This window comes from Pimephales promelas, chromosome 13, assembly GCF_988280905.1.
Source record: "Pimephales promelas chromosome 13, fPimPro1.hap1.1, whole genome shotgun sequence".
Classification (NCBI taxonomy): Eukaryota; Metazoa; Chordata; class Actinopteri; order Cypriniformes; family Leuciscidae; genus Pimephales; species Pimephales promelas.
This window is the reverse complement of record NC_142781.1, coordinates 33,506,266-33,518,751: the sequence shown is the minus strand read 5'-3', so window position 1 is coordinate 33,518,751 and position 12,486 is coordinate 33,506,266. Positions and strand designations below refer to the sequence as shown.

At 35.2% G+C, this 12,486-nt stretch overlaps 2 protein-coding genes across 2 annotated transcripts; one reads left to right on the top strand and one right to left on the bottom strand.

Moving 5' to 3' along the window:
* The first annotated feature begins 228 nt into the window (after positions 1-228).
* Positions 229-1,461, top strand: ndufb1 (NADH:ubiquinone oxidoreductase subunit B1). The gene is made up of 3 exons (XM_039690227.2): positions 229-370; positions 1,079-1,223; positions 1,309-1,461. The coding sequence occupies exons 2-3, from the start codon at positions 1,084-1,086 to the stop codon at positions 1,343-1,345; spliced, it is 177 nt and encodes a 58-aa protein (XP_039546161.2). The 5' UTR covers positions 229-370; positions 1,079-1,083; the 3' UTR covers positions 1,346-1,461.
* A 1,115-nt stretch (positions 1,462-2,576) lies between these two features.
* Positions 2,577-12,485, bottom strand: riox1 (ribosomal oxygenase 1). The gene is made up of 15 exons (XM_039689968.2): positions 12,327-12,485; positions 11,454-11,588; positions 11,237-11,376; positions 9,722-9,821; positions 9,525-9,638; positions 8,302-8,408; positions 8,112-8,219; positions 6,706-6,740; positions 6,413-6,591; positions 5,016-5,120; positions 4,783-4,924; positions 3,350-3,470; positions 3,042-3,141; positions 2,878-2,964; positions 2,577-2,772 (listed from the first exon to the last, which is right to left on the bottom strand). The coding sequence occupies exons 1-15, from the start codon at positions 12,396-12,398 to the stop codon at positions 2,704-2,706; spliced, it is 1,614 nt and encodes a 537-aa protein (XP_039545902.2). The 5' UTR covers positions 12,399-12,485; the 3' UTR covers positions 2,577-2,703.
* Between the last annotated feature and the right edge of the window lies 1 nt (position 12,486).

Here is a 12,486-nt window from a genome sequence, read left to right as displayed (position 1 = left end):
TTTTATTTTTTATTGCAATTGCGAGTTTATGTGTCGCAATTCTACCTTTGTAACCGTTTGTAACTCGCAATTCTGACTTTTAACTAGCAAGATTCGCAGATGTAAACTCGCTAGAAAAAAGTCAGAATTGTGAGATAAAAGTCACAATTAACTTTTTATTTTATTTTTTTGTAAAAAAAACAAAAAACAAACAACTTCCATAATATATAAAAATCACGCTTTTAATGTGCAGTTTAACAAAGAAAAGTTTCACAGTAGAGGAAAGGAAAATTATAGCACCTCCCTTGAAACTGTCATGATGTTAGTTGGTACAGTCCAAAGCCCTCTAACCCTTTCTGCTAATGCTGCTGTGCTAGGAAACTAACGGAAGGTAAACGACTTTAAATTCGTATATATTTCATTAATAAATGTGTTTTTATATTTGGTTGTGAATATTAAAGTTATGTAAACGTTTGTACGAGTTTTCTGCAGAAGTAATGACATTCAAATCTCGTATTTCTGTGAGGACATTAGCAGACGCGGCCCAGTACGGTCACCTTCACATCAACACAAACATTGATAATGTGAAGATGATTTATATTTCGACATTTCTATTTCGCATAGTTTAATTTGAATCAGGAGATATTAATGAGGTGAGACCGAGTTTTGCATACAGACAGATCAATAAATGCTGCAGAATTACTGTTTTTGAGTGTCTTTCACTCCACATGATGGACATCATTATCATACACCTCAGTATATGCATGTATGTCTATGTGTGTGTTTATATATATATATATATATATATATATATATATATATATATATATATACACACACACTTTACATTAGATTGAATTAAATACATGTAATGAAGTCCACATTATGGATTACAATACCAGTCAAAAGACACATATACGTATTTATTTTTATTATTTATTTAAGTTTAATATAACCACAGCAGATGCCTTTAGATTTTTAGGTTTTCCAGATGATGAGAAACATACATTTTGTCAAGTGTGTGCAAAGTAGTGTACATTAGAGATGAAGTGAAATCATTGAACTTTATCATTAATTTGTGTATTGTCTTTAATCGCAGGCATCATGGTGAACTTCGCAGCAGCGATTCGTGAGCACTGGGTCAATATTCTGGTCCCCCTGGGTTTCGTCATCGGGGTTTATCTGGACCGACGAAATGATCAGAAACTCACAGCATTCAGGAACAAGAGTGCTTTATACGGCAGGTCATATGATATCTTATAAAGATGTTTAAAATGAGTGTGTCTCTTTGCAAATGAATGATTCCTGAATCTGTAACTGTGGTTTCAGGGAACTGAAGCCGGGCGAGGAGTACACCTGGAAGTGACTCCTGCAGGGATATTTATTGGACCCTCTGTCCAGAATGTGTATATTGTGTGTTCAGCCACCGTGTCTCTGATTGCAAGCAAGTTGGTGCAATAAATGTTGCATTTAGTTCTGTAATGCCTTGTAGTTTTTATTGACTATGTCACATAATTGCGCCGGGTGACTCCGACCACATTGATATTTAATTAGTCCAAACTCTTGCTCCACATCTCGGATTTGGTGTCATTAAAAATATAGAATATTAGGGCCGTGCAAAGATTAATTGTGATTAATCGCATCCAAAATAAAAGTTTGTGTTTACATAATATGTGTGTGTGCTGTGTATACGTATATGCATTTGCATGCATGAATATATTTAAAGAATTATTTGCAAGTAAATATTGTATATATGTAAATACATAATCTATAATATATAATAATATAAATATTTTGTATATGAATAACACATTTTCTAAAATATATACATGCATGTGTGTATTTATATATACAAAATAATTATACCGAGCACACACAAATATATTATGTAGTCAAAAAATTTCAATTAATCTTTGCACAGCCCTAGGAAAAAAAAAAAAATATATATATATATGCTTTACTGGGCCTATTATTATAATATGGCCCAATATCATCTGAAATGACTTTTATGTTGTCTTTGAATGCAATAGCATAATTTGTCAGAAGACACCAATACTAAACTGTTTTTAAGCTGTTTTAGCTATTTTACAGAAATGTTTGTTTTCCCAAAGGTTATGGATGGATTTGACAATGGCTAATAAACACTGAATAAACTGTTCATTTAACTTCATCTATTATGTAAATAATACATTAAAAAGTAGTGGCCAAAAGTGATGTCCAGCCTAGGAGATTTGAGATCTTCACCATTTATTAAAATATTAAAAATCTGTTCAAGATTTTGTAAGCAAATTGCATACTTGTGCTTGGAGTCATTTGTTTTATTGCGTTATCACAAATAAAATATGACAAATTGTGTGGACAGGCCAAGCTGTATTAATAATACAAATAATTTTGTCAGATAAATACCTTTACCAAGTTTAGTGTTTTGTTGTACATTCATATTAAAAACATTTTTTTCCCCCTTATATTTTGATAGTTTAATCAAACTTGTAGGGTCATTGAAAACAAATACCCCCTCCAGACATCACTTTTGGCCAATTGTATATACACACACATTTACCACAGAGCTGGTACAAAGAAAAGACACCTCAAAAATACACTGATTTGCTTTCAATCAATGTTTTATACACATTTGATCATTTTAGTTTAAAAAAATTGTTGTTCTAACAGATGAAAAGCATATGATGTAGAACCCTCATTTTCTTTGGCCAACAACTAATGTTTTTATTCAGCTGTCAAACGTTCGGCTGTGTGGATCATTCCCTTCTCAAAGAGCAGCTCGGCCAGAGACATCTGCAAAACGGGATTCATTTCAAACACAACATAACATGTGCATAAACACTTGCATGCAATTTCAACAGGACATGCATTATGTGGTATAACAAATCCATGTGGTACCTTAGCCTCCGCTGTGTCGCATGGTAAACTGGCCACAGAAACAAACTTGGGATATGAATGAATCAGGAACTCCATGGCATCTATGTGCTGTTAAAACACACGATCAGTCAAAGGGTTAATAAAGGTCAAAGTTACAGTCATTAGGGACAAGAGTGCAGGTTTACCTCTGCTTTCATCTCAATGCTCTTGGGTTCTTCTTTATGATAGACTCTAGAGTTCTCAGTGGTGTAATAAAGACGCACAGTGTCTCCATCACTGCACAACCTATGAACACAAGTTGTTTTTCTTAATTCTAACATGACATTTATCACAACAAAACAACTAAATGAATGTGTATCTTTATCTGAACATCATTTAGAGGCACCCAAAGTTCACGTTCATTTCAGAATGCAAACTCACTTTATGCACCTTAATGTCTTTTGCTCTGTAGATTGAGAAGTGTTACAGGAAAATAATGTTCTGGTTGAGGTACCTTGCAGCTCCGGCCCGGATCAGTCTGATCTTGGTTTGGCCCTTCAGTTCAACAGTGACATTAAGGGCCTCACAGTCTCCCCATCGAGCAGGAGCCCCGTACACACTGCCGGCCTTCTCCTCTACAAAACACACACAAATGCATTTTATTCAACTAAACCGACAGTTTGACATACAGTATCAAACACAGAGCTTATATTATTGCAACTACTCAGATTTATTTCTAATTTCTTTCTTGCAAAGTTAACATATATTTTTTGAAACACACAATTAGGTTGAGACCGACATCTGTGTGTCTGACCATTCAAATCGGATATTTTAAAGCAAATAAAATGACACATTTCACCTTTAGTTTTCATGTTACTGGAGCACAAAACTATTTTTTCCATCTATTTCAAACCACTAACATTTAGATCACCTCTCAAATGAAAAATAACAAAAATATGTGGACAAAAATGCAAGATTTGGGCACATGTGATCCATATGCAGCGCAACAAAACAGCAGGATAGTGAAAACGTGAAAAACAATGAATGTGCCTTAAATTTAAACAGAGATATGAAAAGATCAAATTCCGCATACACCTTATTGATGATGCGTGCTATGCACATGCAAGCAGATGCATCCAGAATATGAAGGCAAAGCCCTAAATGCTTAAAGGAGTAGTTCACTTAAAAAAAAAAAAAACTTTAGCTGATAATTTACTCACCCCCATGTCATCCAAGATGTCCATGTCTTTTTTTCTTCAGTCGAAAAGAAATTAAGGTTTTTGATGAAAACATTCCAGGATTTTTCTCCATATAATGGACTCCAATGGGGTCCAAACGGTTCAAGGTCCAAATGAGAGTTTCAGTGCAGCTTCAAAGGGCTTTAAACGACACCAGACGATGAATAAGGGTCTTATCAAGCGAAACGATCGCTCATTTCAAAAATAAATTAAAAAGTTTAAGTTTTATAAGCTCAAATGCTCGCCTTGCTCTGTTCTGTGATGACCGTTCGTGATTTTCCCGTTCGAACTCGTTCGTCAAAATGAATGAATCTTTTTTCGAGTCATTCGGTTGATTCAACAATCGTTTGACCAATCGTTTCGCTAGATAAGACCCTTATTCATCGTCTGGTGTCGTTTAAAGACCTTTGAAGCTGCACTGAAACTCTCATTTGGACCCCATTGAAGTCCATTATATGGAGAAAATCCTGGAAGGTTTTCATCAAAAACCTTGATTTCTTTTCGACTGAAGAAAGAAAGACATGGACATCTTGGATGACATGGGGGTGAGTAAAATGAGAAACCGAGTTGCATTTATATTATGTGTTCATCTGCATGCATGTACATTGTATGCATCATCAATAAGGTGTATATTGAAATTGGTAATTGATCACTGTAAGCCTTGTTTCGCCCCATCAGGGTGTGACGTGACGTGAAAACTAAGACTCACCAGAGTTCAGCACAGGTGGAAGGCAGTCGTGCAGAAAGTCTTTGGCTTTCTGATCTACAGCAGCATCAACTGGCGCAGATCGTATCAGTTTCTTCATCAGCCCCTGAACGTGTGCAATGAATTTGTCTCTTCGTGGGTCTTCCTGTTCACATGCACGAGTCATTTCAGTATCAGTATAGACCAGGAATGAACAGATCAGAGCTTGTATATTAATGGAGTATGAATACGAGTACCTTCTCTGAGTTCTGAACTCCCATGAACTGAAGGTAATCGAGCGGCAGCCCCTTCCTGAACTCAACATCATCTTCCATCGCGATCTCCAGAGCTGCTGGCATCAACTGCAAATCAAATTCACCGAAGTGACAAACACAATATCTTTGAGTGAATCTGGCTGAGTCTAACATAAAAATATCTAGAGCACATTTATTTCACACCAAAACTCAAAAGAAATAAAGCCACAAACAAAGATTTTGTGAGTCCATATAATGCAAATAAATGGTTGATGTTTGAAAAACACACACAGCAATCATGATGGTTATCCATACGACCTCAGTGGATGAATCAATGTCATCTGAAGCCATGATAGGTGTGTGCAGGGCTTGATATTAACTTTTCGGTCAAAAAAGAAAGAAGCCTTAAAATGTAACTTTTTTTTTCCCACAGGAAAACCAATCAAATATATTCTTGTTCAATAATATATATATATATATATATATATATATATATATATATATATATATATTTTTATTTTATTTTATTTTTTTTTTTATGATACTTTGCATTAATTATATAATTTTTAAAAGCAATTTTTTTTCCATTAGAATAAATCTTAAAAAATATATTATTATAAAAAAGTCAATAATCAATAAATGCAATGAATGCAACATTTCTCATCAAAATAGAGTGCAGGCAAAAAAAAAAAAACAAAAAAAAAAAACTAAATTCAAGTGAGAAGACCGCCATCCAGTGGCTTTAAAAAATATATAAATGTGAGAAATGTCAATAGCTTCCTATATAAATACACAGAAACGCTTTTTTATTCCTATTGTTGTTTTAGACATGATTTCTCTATCTTATTCGTTTTTTTTAATTTAGAGATATATTGAGATATTTTAAAAGTTATTTGGTTATAAAGGGAACACAATGCAAACATTTTTGTTCCTCAGTATTTGATAATTAAAATAAATAATACAAAAAAACTAAAAAAAAAAAAAAAAAAAAAAAAAAAAATCGAACAAAATAAGTGCGCGTGCATTTGAGCTAATTTTTTTTTTCATTTATTGTTTTTATTTTGCATATTCTAAAAATTTACTGTTGCAGTCTTGCCAGTTTATCTATGCGTGTGTGTGTGTGGGGTCTTATTTGCACTCTTGATGTTTTTGAGTGTCAGATACGGTGTGAGATTGCTTATACTGTTACGTGTTAATGTCAAGACCTGGGAGTGGATAAAAATAATACTAAGATTTTAAATTCTTTTATAAACCATCACATGATGAGGGTGATTAAATAATGAGAGAATCCCTTTAATGGCCCTAAAATAGTTTCCTTTCTTTTGATTTTAAGTAGATGTCTTGACCGTTGTGAAATTCATTTATCATTAAAGCACAGAAGCAGAAGCAAAGGCTCGTACTTTCAGGAGCAGATCTCCCCAGCTGTTCCTCTGGTAGGAGGAGACTGTGATGTGCAGCGAATGAACGTCGGGCAGACAGTCACCCTGATGAATGAAGCCACGGGGAAAATACAGCAGATCCCCAGCTTCCAACACCACGTCCATGATAGGCTGCCCGATCGCCTCCTGACTGAAATTAGCTTGAGGAGAAATGCAACAGACAGAGGGTTTATTCCCTTTAGAAATTATCAAATACTTGTATTTATCAGGCATTTCATTTCATCATGTATTTTATTCCTTTATCAGTTACTTACGACTGGACACCAGCGGCAACACTTCGTCTTCAGAACTGAGAGAAGACAGAAGAGCGACTAGTTAATACTGCATCCCTTCACTTACAGTAAAAAATAATTGCTGTAGTTTTTGTATATGGGTTGTGGCAATAATTAAAAAAAAATAATAATAATAGCTTGCAGCAACATATGGAAAAAAGGAACTATGAACTTAGTTCAAAATTGTGAACTATGAACTAGTTCATGTAGAAAGTGAACTTTCCTAACACTGGTTTTTACTATATTGTTCAAAGATTAGGCATTTCCTGAAACCATATTTCCAACTAACATTCACAAACAGCACTGCAAACTTACGTCACTGACTATTTGGCTAGTTTCTCCAACAATGCATTGTACTACAGTAGTTAATCAGCGAGTTACATCGTTGTATGGGAAACGCACACAAGAGCGTTACTGACAGACTGGGAAGAGTCAGGCCGCAACAATGGAGAATGGGCTATATGCACGCATAAGTTCCGCATTTGACGTAAGGATGCTCGTCCATTTCCGGTTGTGGAGATTAAAGCGGAGGAAAACCGGAGAAAACGGGATTATGGCAGAGTCTTCAATATTTACTGTCCCCCCGTCTTTGAAATGAAACGTACATACGTTTAGATGTGATTTTATATATAGTTATGTTTATTTAATATAATTTTAAAAAGAAGCATAAACACAACGAGGGGTGTCTGTTTCATCTGTTTTTGTGACTAACGTTTCTTTAGTATAACCATGGAGTATAAAATTCAATATAAATTCTCGGTATTGCATTGGACTCTATGATCGGCGGAAGTTATCGAGCATCCTTAATCCTTCACCGGAAATAACGCCGTGCATATGGGGAAAATAATGTGTTTCTTGAACAATCAAGCATGAAAACCTATTCTAGTAGACTTAAAGCAACACCAAGTAACTTTTCCACTGCGGTCGCCCTACAGGTTGTTAGCGGAATTGTCCATTACCGCTGTTGTAATTAATTTAGCCTAGCGCATCCTATTGTCACACGCACACTGTTTATCAGCACCGGCTTTGGGATGAACGAAGTCCACAAACAAGGTCAAGTATGTTGCATGATTTCATGTAAGTATGATGTATTGCGACATCAGAAACGAAGAAAAACGAAATAATGACTATTGTAACGGCTTGACGTAAAGCAAGTCAAATTTGTAGTTTTCTCGTGTCTCATTAGAACTACATAAACACGACCCGATCTGGCAATCTTTCATAGCGTGGTTACAGGACCGCAAAGCAAATCCAGAAGTGCCTTTCACCCTGTTACGACTTAATAAAAGACTGAAACGATTTTGGAAACATTAAGGTAAAAAAAAAATCTTAGTGTTGCTTTAAAAACAAAATCAAGACTTTGAAAAAGGGCATAACTGCTCACTCACCGAGGGTTGTACACTCTCCAGTGCTTTTTGCCCTCGAGCTGAACAACGAAAGCCTCTATATCATCGTAATGAGGAGCAAAACCCTGTGTCCCCGGTGGTGTTAGATACCTGAAAAACACATCACAGGTCAATGATAACTGACAGAGAAGTACCTACTATTTATGAAATATTTTTATGCATCATCACATACATGTTTGCGCCTGCCATACTACCAAACTTCTCCTGAAGAATGGAGAGCACTTGCCACACAGTGGAGGAAAACGCTTGAGGATTGAGCATCCTGAGAGAGCAGCCGCTCTGTAAACACAACATCCATCAATAAACTTCAGTTTCACGCTAAAATAAAAACTGAGGCTTTATTTTGGACATCTTTAAAATAATATTGCCCCTACTATTGGTGTTCTATATATATATATATATATATTAGGGCTGGGTATTGAGACAAATTTCACAATTCGATTCGATTTCGATTCACAAGCTTGCAATTCGATTCGATTACGATTACGATTCGATTCAATATTGATTATTTTGGATATCAGTTACAATAAATGCCAATTTTTCTCAAGGGAATCAAATCTCTTAACTAATGCTGTAAACTATGGGAGTCTAGTTGTAGCCTACTAGGGTTCATTAGCCTAATATGAAGGTAATAATGAATGAATCACTTAAATTACACTTTTATTTCTTTTTATAATAAGAATATTATATGAAATATAAACATTTAAATGGTGGCTGTCATAAAAACTTGCCAGATTTATTCAAATATGCATTACATATTGAAGAACATTAAGATTATAATGCATATGTAATATGGTGTATATATTTAGCAAAATGCTCCTCTCTAGAGTTATTTTTTCTAGCTGACTAACGAGTTGATGTGGGTTTTCTGAGGTAAATATGACGATGAAATTGATTACAATATTAACTGACGTCTTTCCACGGTTGAAACGCTGATTGAGTGAATCAATGTGACATGATACAGATTTTGATAAGTTGTACTCTATCTTTAACACACTTTCAGAAGCTCATTCATGTTTATTTGGCGCTGTAACTGGTATTATTTACCCGGAAGAGAGATCAGCGCTGCTGCTTCTCTTGAGCTGCGCCAGAGCGATCTCACGCCACAGCGCCAAATTCATGTTTTTGAATTTCTAAAGAAAATGGACGTAATTTGAAAATTAAGACTTTGTTTCATATCAATAGTAACAAAGGACAAAGATTATTGTGATTTTTTGGATGCGCGCAGCCGCGATACAATGTCCCATTCATTCAAATGAAACAGGATGACTAATCGATTCTTGAGACTTAAGAATCGATATCGGTTCGTAAAAATGAGAATCGATTAATATCGAGAAATCGATGTTTATTACCCAGCCCTAATATATATATATATATATATATGATCTTCTTTACCTCGTAGAAATCCCACACTGTGTACGGTAACGCTCTTCCTGAAGGGTTGTGTGTCTCTCTTTTGCCATTTGTGTAGCTCGTCACATCCAGGTTTACTCCATACTGCACATCATCCTGCGCAAAACACTGAACATTATATCTGACGGCGGCTTTAGATATACCGATTCCCTCCGAATCAAAGAGCAAAAGTTGCTTACGTTTCTTAAGATCTGGTCAAACTCAGCGGTAGAAAACAGTCCTTTGTAATAATCTGGATTCTGCCGTTGGATCAGCATTGGTTTCTTCTCCCAATTATCTCTATAATGTAGACAAAACAAGACATCTCTGATCCAAAGCAACTTCTAGTAACCTCAACATTACATTATCAATATTTCTGTTACAATAATCCAAATTAATGAATCAGTATTGGGATTAAAGTTATAGTTTGGATATAAACACTGATGTCTTGCCATGGTCCATAATGTTTGAATAATACAACAACAGCAGGAGCGTCCTGCTAGGTATAACCATAGATATGTATATAAAGGCTAGATGTGTTACGGCGGAGTTTCCATCGTCATCACCGGCGGCCATCTTGTCACAGACAAGCTGATGAGTGGTCAGCACGAACACAAATACTCTTATCTCGTTGAAATCTTGACAGATTTACAAACGGTTTGGTTTCTTACAAACGTTATTAACATGGCTATAATTATCTAGATGATTATTTATTTCTACACTTTTTATTCATAAGTATGCCGTGTCATAACTATATCTATGACATTTATAACAAACCAAACCGTTTGAAAATCGGTAGAAAATTGAGCAAGTTATGGTCATTTAAATAGTACATGTACCATTAACACAATGTTACGAGTAAGCGAGCTGCCTGTGACAAGATGGCCGCCAGGTACAGACGTCGACCTCCGTTATTCCAGCAGCGTGGACGACATATCTAGCCTTTATATAGATATCTATGGGTATAAAAGCATAACCCAGTTGTCAACGTCTGTCGCCATGGTTACTATTGCAGTACGAGGTCAAACCTGGCGGAAACCGGGGGTAACGCGGATATGACGTCATTGACTGGCGACTCCTCACACGCCCCGTTTCCTTCGTTAAAAATGGCAATTTTCTCGCGATTTACAAATAGTTAGAAACATTTGGGATATTGTAAGTAATTAAACTAAATATATATCATTGGCCTAGTGTTTTTTGGATAAAAATCCTGCATATTGTACCTTTAATAGACTGCAGCAATTAACATTTTGTCAGAACCTCAACTAATACATTATCTTGCCTAGCTGTCAATTCAGAATCACAGGAGAATCGTTATCTCTGTTTTAAACCAAAAAGATTTAATAATTCATGATTTTAATTAATCAAAATGGTATTTGTTGTAATAAGCTTTTTTATTTATTAAGTCTGGGCAGGATGATTTTTATTATTGGCATATGGTCCAGGGAATGAGTTTTTTCATTACAGTATCGAGTTTAGAATTTTGTGCTTTTACGTCTTTATACGATACAGATTGTTTCACAGTAATAAACAAGAAAACAAGAGTATTGACGTGATGTTGCAGAGTTCAACAATTATGAAACAACGTCAATTTCAGCTTTACAGAAGACAATAGTGTCATTAATCAGCTAAAATCAGTTCAGTTCAACAACAGTTTTAATTTTGCAAACTAATTCAGTTGAGCTATAAATGTGTGTGTGTGTGTGGTCTCAAACCTGAAGAAGCTTTTGTCTTGGACTGGGTGAATTAGCCACTGGAACAGTGTGTTGGCTCGACCTCTGCTGTTGTTGACCTTCGCCAGATCCGTCAGGAGTGCGTCAAGTGCCGGACCTTCAGCGTCATCTGCCTCACAGTCCTGGAAAAACAGAACATCGTGAGCTTCAAATCTCCACTGATGCTCCTGTATGTGTGGTTGCACAGTTAGACACTCACGTCTTTAGATTTGTCAGTGCTGCTGGGCCTCATGCGGGACTTCAGAGGTTTCATTCTTTTCTTTTTATTTGATTTCTTGTTTAATTGGATGCCATTCTCCTTCTTTTTGATTTTCTTTGCTGCGGGTGCCTTAGCCTGCAAAAACAGAAGTAATGCTATTCAATTTGACAGTACAATTTGACAAAAAACAAAAGAAAAACAAAACAAAACATGGTTGTAATAACATGCTGGCGCTGGCACTACCACGGTATTTTTCTAATTCAAGTGATTTCAATCTTATATTTGGACCCCTAAATGTGATTATTCTGGTGCAAGGGCCCCCAATCCTAAAATTTATACAAAATGTATACAGACCACATTTATAGGGTGAATATTATAAATATTCAGTTTTTTTAAATGCAAATTAATATTATAAATATGCATAAAACATTATATAGAAAATGTTTAGTTTCTATGCTTCTACATTATTACTGTTTTTCGAATCAATATTATAGTTTACCGTTAAATTTATTATTTAATAACTTAATGCATTTTAAATCAATGTACTTATTTAAAACTGTTTTATTTATTTATTTTATTTTTACAGTTTTACTTTTACACTCCCTTGCAAACCCTTTTTTAGTCATACTATTCTATATAATCATATTTATTTACACTCAAATACGTTTTTGTTAGCAAAGGAACAGAGAGGTTTTGGACAATGTTTCTGCAATATATTCTACATTCATTGTGTTTTCATTATATTAGAAATCAATATTGATGTGCCTGGCCCTGGTTTAACAACTTACACTAGCATGAGGTTTATGCTCCCCCGTAAGAAGCTTTCAACCACGAAAAAAAAAAAAATACTTCTCAAATTCAGCCTTTTTTTACCTGCACTTCAGATGTTGCTCCTCTTGATAATGTTTGATAAATAGATAATGCGGACATGTGTTTTCTTTCCATGGCTCAGTTCTGAATAGAAGCAGAAACACATGAGAGCTTTTCTTCTGCAGGAGACAATACAAACAAACAGTGCTCACACTGCCACCTA

Coding starts and splice junctions, on each gene's coding strand:
- ndufb1 (XM_039690227.2), top strand. CDS start 1,084: ATGGTGAACTTCGCAGCAGCGATTCGTGAGCACTGGGTCAATATTCTG. Junction 1,224..1,308: donor AAGAGTGCTTTATACGGCAG/GTCATATGATAT, acceptor CTGTGGTTTCAG/GGAACTGAAGCCGGGCGAGG.
- riox1 (XM_039689968.2), bottom strand. CDS start 12,398: ATGGAAAGAAAACACATGTCCGCATTATCTATTTATCAAACATTATCA. Junction 6,741..8,111: donor TGGAGAGTGTACAACCCTCG/GTGAGTGAGCAG, acceptor GTCTTCTCTCAG/TTCTGAAGACGAAGTGTTGC. Junction 5,121..6,412: donor GGGGAGATCTGCTCCTGAAA/GTACGAGCCTTT, acceptor TTTGATTTGCAG/TTGATGCCAGCAGCTCTGGA.